Source organism: Elephas maximus, chromosome 20 (assembly GCF_024166365.1).
Source record: "Elephas maximus indicus isolate mEleMax1 chromosome 20, mEleMax1 primary haplotype, whole genome shotgun sequence".
Classification (NCBI taxonomy): domain Eukaryota; kingdom Metazoa; phylum Chordata; class Mammalia; order Proboscidea; family Elephantidae; genus Elephas; species Elephas maximus.
The window spans coordinates 62,171,502-62,178,960 of NC_064838.1; the positions used below are offsets into that span (position 1 = coordinate 62,171,502).

The 7,459-nt window shown below is 44.0% G+C and overlaps 1 protein-coding gene across 1 annotated transcript; it reads left to right on the top strand.

Annotated features, from left to right (window-relative positions):
• Positions 1 to 620: 620 nt before the first annotated feature.
• PDE12 (phosphodiesterase 12) lies at positions 621 to 4,406 on the top strand. Its single transcript, XM_049863037.1, has 3 exons — positions 621 to 2,045; positions 3,354 to 3,432; positions 3,624 to 4,406. The coding sequence occupies exons 1-3, from the start codon at positions 732 to 734 to the stop codon at positions 4,064 to 4,066; spliced, it is 1,836 nt and encodes a 611-aa protein (XP_049718994.1). The 5' UTR covers positions 621 to 731; the 3' UTR covers positions 4,067 to 4,406.
• Positions 4,407 to 7,459: the final 3,053 nt, after the last annotated feature.

Here is a 7,459-nt window from a genome sequence, read left to right on the forward strand (position 1 = left end):
TTCAGAAAATCTGTAAGGTTCATATGTGATACTATGCGTAGAGTTCTTGGTATATTCAGCGCTCAGTAAATTGGAATTATTATGTATTGTTTGTTGTTATTAGCTACCACAAAGGCTCAGCTCGGCATGAGGGAGCTGGCCCGACCTGACGCGACTCCACCACACCTCGGAAAAAGGCGAGCTAGGTGTGCAGCGCAGTGGAGAGGACTTGAGCGACACTTTCCCACGTTCCCAGCCAGGCTGGCAATGCCGGCAGAGCTCCCGACGCCCTCTTGCACTCCAGCCCACGGCCGCGCTAGAACACCGCACGGCGACTTCAGTTCATGCGAGGCCCCACCTTCCTCAGCGCCGGCGGAACCGCTACACCGCCCCAACCACTTCCGGTTTGGCCACCTTCACGCCTGCATCCGGACTGCACTTTCGACAAAACTGCGGAGCCTAATATTTTTCTCTGAAACCTCTAAATGCTCTTAATTTTTTCCTGACTCTAACTATTATTGGGGATAAAAATTAAGCTGAGAGAAATTCGAGATAGGTGGGCGTATGGAAAAGAGGAACAGGCGAGCGGGTCTGGCGAAAGTGCGCTGCGGGAGCATCGCGCACTCTCTGCTTGGCGACCGGAAGTCGCAGGGACTGAATGGGTCTCGGAGCAGGCGAGTGCAGCTTCTCTGCGGTTGACGCTCTGGCACCGTTTGGCCGCCGGTCTCGTCAGCTTCTTGACCGACAGGTTCATGTGGAGACTCCCAGGCGCCCGCTCCGCGCTTCGTGGGGTTCGGACGGCGGTGGAGCGGCGCGGCCGGGCCGAGTCGGTGACTGAGGCAGTGGCACGAGCTATGGAGCGCGCGGTAGTGCGCTGCGTACCTTCGGAGCCCAAGCTGAGTTTGTCGTTCGCGCTGGCCGACGGCAGCCACAAGAATATGCAGCGAGACCAGAGCGAGCCGCTGGGTCGGGTCCTTAGCCGGATCGCCACCAACGCCCTCAAGGGCCATGCCAAGGCCGTCGCCGCCAAGAAGAGCAGGAAGAACCGGCCGAACGCGAGCGGCGGCGCGGCCGGTGCAGGGCCTGGGCCTGGGCCCGAGCCGGCCGCGCCCTGCGAACCGGTGGTGAAGCTGTACTACCGAGAGGAGGCGGTGGCCGAGGACGTGCTCAACGTGGATGCCTGGCAGGACGGCGCGGTGCTGCAGATCGGCGACGTCAAGTACAAGGTGGAGCGCAACCCACCCGCCTTCACCGAGCTGCAGTTGCCGCGCTACATCATGGCCGGCTTCCCCGTGTGCCCCAAGCTCAGCGTCGAATTTGGGGATCCCGCCAGCTGCCTCTTCCGCTGGTACAGGGAAGCCAAGCCAGGAGCCACCGAGCCTGAGGGCGAGGGCCCCTCGTCGTTACCCCCCTCCTCGTCCTCCCCTACCTGGACAGAGACGGGTGTGAACGAGCGCGTCTACACCCCGTCCAATGCCGACATCGGGCTACGGCTCAAGTTTCATTGCACCCCGGGCAATGGTCAGCGCTTCGGGCCAAGCCGGGAGCTGGAAAGTGTGTGCCCCGTGGAGGCTGGGCCCGGCACCTGCACCTTTGACCACCGGCATCTCTACACCAAGAAGGTGACGGACGGCTCTCTCATCCGAACCGTCTCCTACAACCTCCTGGCCGACACCTACGCCCAGACTGAATTCTCACGGACGGTCCTGTACCCGTACTGTGCCCCCTACGCCCTGGAGCTCGACTACCGCCAGAACCTCATCCAGAAGGAGCTCACAGGCTATAACGCCGACCTCATCTGCTTGCAGGAGGTGGACCGCGCGGTCTTCTCCGACAGCTTGGTGCCCGCCCTCGAGGCCTTCGGGCTGGAGGGCGTGTTTCGAATCAAGCAGCACGAAGGTCTGGCCACCTTCTACCGAAAGTCCAAGTTCAGCCTCCTTAGCCAACATGACATTTCTTTCCACGAAGCCTTGGAGTCCGACCCACTTCACAAAGAACTGCTAGAGAAACTAGTTTTATACCCAGCAGCGCAGGAAAGGGTGTTCCAGAGGTCTTCTGTCCTGCAGGTAATGTAGCTGCGCCTGGTTCTGCACATACCCGTCCGTTTTTAGGGGCCTGGAAGGCAGGGGGGTTAGAACTGAGATGAAATGATCCAGATTTTATTGGAAGGTGTTCACGCTTGGATCTCCAGCACAGCCCCTGGCTTTCATTCATTCAGCAGATATTTATTGAGCACCTCCAGTGTGCCAGGCAGGCTGAAGGTTGCCGTTAACAGGACAAACAGGGACTTTCATAGTGCTTACAGTCTAGTGGGAGAAAACCAAAACCAAAACCAAACCCACTGCCGTGGAGTCGATTCCGACTCATAGTGACCCTATAGGTCAGAATAGAACTGCCCCATAGTTTCCAAGGAGCTCCTGGTGGATTCAAGGTGCCGACCTCTTGGTTGGCAGCAGTAGCTCTTAACCACTACGCCACCCAGGGTTTCCACTAGCAGGACAGGCCGATACTAACTAAATATAAGAAAATAGTAATAACTAATATTGTCTTTCTGTTTGCCAGGCACTGTTCCGACGCATTTTAGAGTGCTTGACTTTAAATGCCTTGTCAAGTTTCATGAAGTGCTCCATAAATTTAGTTATTCTTTATGATTGTCTCATTTAATCTTCATGGTAATCGAGGAAACAGTCAAGTTTACTTAACCGAGTTTATACAAGTGTGGAGCCAGGATTCTCCCCCAACTCAGTTATATACGCCATAATCACCGGGCAGAGTGTTAACTGCTACTCAGTTTAAGGCTATCTCAGTTTTTAAAACGTATTAATTGGTGTGTTTGCCCAGTGTCTTTAGGTAATTGATTTTGTGCATAGTAATAGTATAGCTGCCATTTTTCTGAGTACCTATTGTGTTTCACGTTCCTCCAGTTAGCTCATTTAATTGAATCTACAGGACCACCCCCTATGTGGGGGCTGGTGTTGTCTCTTCTTACCTATGATGAAGGTGGCTTAGAGAATGTAAATGTCTCTCCCCAAGTCACACTGTTGTAAATGGTAGAGTGGATATTTAAACCTAAGTGTGCCTGACTCCAAAGCCTGCTCTTAACCACGAGAACTGCCTCCAACCTTAGTTTTGTCTAAAATTTATTCTTTTCGGACTAGCTTTTATGTTTTGGACTGTTACTAAAATATGTCATGCCGAGTTCTATTCATGTGTGCACTTAAGCTTATATAGCAGAAATCGTATTTCATAACTGCTGTCTTACACCATCAGTAAAGATACAGAATAAAATGTCAGTTCATCATACAGTCTTGAATAAAAAGCATTCGGGAGATTGGCAGACACCAAATGAACTCTTGGCACTTTGTTTATTTTAGGTTTTAGTTCTTCAGTCTACAAATGACTCTTCTAAAAAGATTTGTGTCGCTAATACCCATCTCTACTGGCATCCAAAAGGTATGTTTTATTTGGTTTTACAAATGACTTAAACACGGTGACTTAAATTAAGGTTGGTAAAGCTGTTTTACACAAATGTGTATCTTAAATGTCCCGCAGATACTGTAGTTTGTAAGTTTTTTTTTTCTTTTCTTTTTTACTTAAAGACAACTTTAAAAAAGTACTTCCATTTATGTCTTTTATATTCCTAGGTGGGTACATCCGTCTCATTCAGATGGCAGTAGCCTTGGCTCACATTAGACATGTCTCATGTGACCTCTATCCTGGCATACCAGTTATATTCTGTGGGGACTTTAACAGTACGCCATCAACAGGAATGTATCATTTTGTCATCAGTGGCAGCATTCCAGAGGAACATGAAGACTGGGCTTCCAATGGGGAAGAGGAAAGATGCAACATGTCTCTGACCCATTTCTTCAAACTGAAAAGTGCGTGTGGTGAACCTGCTTACACAAATTACGTTGGTGGCTTTCATGGATGTCTGGATTATATTTTCATTGACTTAAATGCTTTAGATGTTGAACAGGTGATTCCATTGCCTAGTCATGAAGAAGTTACCACCCACCAGGCCTTACCTAGCGTTTCACATCCCTCTGATCACATAGCACTTGTGTGTGATTTAAAATGGAAATAGATGTGTTTAATGAAACTTGTTTTAAGTCTGAAAAGGAAGTTAGTTACTTTAGTGGAAGAATTTAATATGAATCAGAGCTTAAATGTAACCTCCAAAGAGGGAAACTAGAAACCAAGGTAAAGTGTTCATACCCTGTTAGTTATGTTACAGATGTCTTCATTATATGACTATTCATAATGTTTGCATAATACAGTTTCTCTGCCCCTTCACCCCCCCTTTTTTCCCCTGCACTTGAAGGAGAAAATGTATTTATGGCTGGCAGGAAGATAATTGAATTATTGCATACATTTTTATCAGTGGTTTTTTTTTTTTTTTTAAAGGCAGTAATTAAGAGTTTTAATACACTATATGAATGATTCTATAATTTTTCTATCATAACAAACATTTCAAGTTGAATGATGTTTATATAATTAGGAAGAAAACCCTAAGGTAAGGTGAGAGGCCCAGGTTCTGACACAGGGAAGGAATAACATGAGGGTCTACCTCTACCTCAATTTGGTTAGTAGTTTAGTACAATTTCACTTTTCAGTTTTAAGCTTTAACAAAGATTAAAATACACCACAACCAATTGTCATTGCTTCTCATCCTTCATTTTTCAGTCAACAGATATTTTCAGTCTCTTACTCTAGATCTGAGTTTTTTTGTGTATGGTGCAAATGGACTTAGCTACAGCCTCATTCTTACTGCAGCTGATTTTAATTTTTAGGATGGGAGCACAATTTAGTATTCAGAGTGAACAGCAACATACTCAACTTGATCCCATTGTCTTTAATTACTCTTGCCCTGAAAAATGTTCGTAAATCAATAGGGTATTTGACCATATGATGTTAGAGATCACACAGCACAATGTATTACGAGAAACTGTGTACTGACAGGGCTTGAACTTTTAGATGAACCACTGAGCTGCTATGCTAGAAGTATTTTCAAAATTGTGTTTTTATAAATAGAAGAAATGGGAGTAGCAGGACTTTTGGCATCTCTGGAAAAAAAAAACTTTTTATAGACTTGAACATTATAGTTTGAGTTACAGGAAAACACTGTATATATAATTTATATTGTAAAAAGATTTTAAATATGAAGCCAAATGCATTTTACAGTTAGAAATTACAAAAGGTTGTAGAGGTTAGTGTCTGACCTAAAATGGTGACTAAAGCTTTACTCACTTGGTTATCACTCTATTTGTAATGCTTCAGCTGTTGCCTTTTTTGATGTTCAGGATAACTGTACTGTTATCTCGTATTCCTTCATTTAATTTCTAGCTTAGGTAATAAAAGCCCATCCACCTCAAGAAGAGTTCTTGATTTTCCAGTCATTAAGCCCTGTTCCAAATTCTTTCAGCTCTGAGCCCAATATCATAAGAACATTCCTCTTTTGATAAAAGTAGCTTTCATATTCTGCTCACTATCCATCGTAAAGTCTTCAGTAAGTCTGAGAATGAAGATTTTTTTTACCTGCACTGCAGATGAAACCTTGAAGTCCTTAAAGGACTTTCAGGGGAAAAATTAAGGTAGCAGTTTCTTGGGATCTTGTTTAGAAAAAGCTGTAATTGAAAAACTGATGCTGTCGAATTGTGCCTTCCTAAATAACATTTTGGGAAGCATTTTAACATTCATTGATAAATACAAAAATGATGTATTAAAGCCAGAATTTGATTTTTTTTTTTCCCGCAAAATACGTATTTTTCACTTTATTTTTGGTCCACTTTCAAACAGCTCACAGGACCTTTGAAAACCTGTAAGAAAACCAGCAAAAAGTTGAGAGACATTTTGAAAGCAAAACTTATGATGTAATTGTTCATGCCCGTGAGGAAGGCTACTTGTCCTGTATTGACACCATGACTAGCTAGACTGAACTCTTAGCAAACATTCCCTGCCCTGAATTTTATATTTGCTGACCAAATAGTATTATCAGATTGTAGGCAGGCATGGCAGGATGCTAGGTTATAGGATGTTATTTAAACACACAAACAAACCTTTGCTGTCAATTTGATTCCGACTCATAGCGACCCTATGAGACACAGTAGAACTGCCCCATAGGGTTTCCAAAGAGCATCTGGTGAGTTCAAACTGCCAACCATTTGGTTGGCGGCTGAGCTCTTAACCACTGCACCACCAGGGCTCCAGGATGTTATTACGAAGTGCCGTATACTGTCTGGTCACATCTCCAATAGAATGGTTGGAGTCCTAAGATAGGGATCGCTAAGACTGTATAAATAAAAAATAGCATACCAAAACTTCCTTGTGCTCATTAATTAGAATAGAGTGTTAACCCAGGAATGTTTAAAGTATTTAAAGCCATCTTTGTGATTGGATTTTTCTGTTACATTTGGATTTTAATACAGCTTTAATAAAATATGGGAAGTCTAGCAACTTTCCTGGTGAACCCCATTTTATGTCATAAATTCTCGCTCTAGGAATTAACATTCCAAAAATTTATATGATTGATTATAAATGGCTGAGTATTCTAGACATTTATTCTGTTAAACTGAACTTTTGTGTGCAATTGTCGTTACAGCAAACTTGTACGCTGATAGTTCATAATTCATTAACAAATCATTTCTGGCTAAGAGGTTAATGTTTTTAAAAATTAAATACTAAAATCAGTTTTTTTCAAATTTCCAAGAATTTCACTGGGTGACTCTTCTGAGAGAACTAAGGTATGACCTCTTCAGAATATGCTGGTTTCTGTCTGGAGGTAGGTCTCTGAGGAATATAATACAAGAGAGAAGGTCCAAAGAAGGCCACTGTGGGAGATTTCCCAGTGGAAAATGACACATTCCGAGCTCATATTCTCCACAGTGATGTGCAGACAGAGGTTCCCTAAGAACTCGTTTGGGATGACTCTGAAGCCATTAAAGATAGAAGTCTGCACTGTTAGTTTGTCACAAGACCCACATGAAAGCTCAATAGGGAGAGTCCTCTGTTATGAGGTAGTACAGACTTTAATATTGAAGGTATTAGTGCTATGTTAACGTGGGCGATGATTGAGCGCTGGTTTCAGAATAACATTCTGAGATGACAATACCAATGCATGTTTTTGTAATTGAGGTAACAGTAACATAACCGTTTGAAAGCGTACAGTTCCATGGCATGTAGTACATCAGTGATGTGCAACGATCGCCTCTCCGGAGGTCCAGAATGTTTTCATCACCCTGAAAGGACACCCTGGACCCGTTAAGCAGTCACTCTCCATTTCTTCCTTTCCCCAGCCTGTGGCAAACACTAGTCTCCTTTCTGTTTCTATAAATTTGCCTATTCTGGATATTTTGTATAAATGGAATCATGCAATATTTGACCATTTTTTTCTCATTTCATTTAGCATGTTTTTGAGGTTCATCCATATTGTTGCCTGTATTAGTACTTCATTCCTGTTTATGGTTCGATAACATTCCAT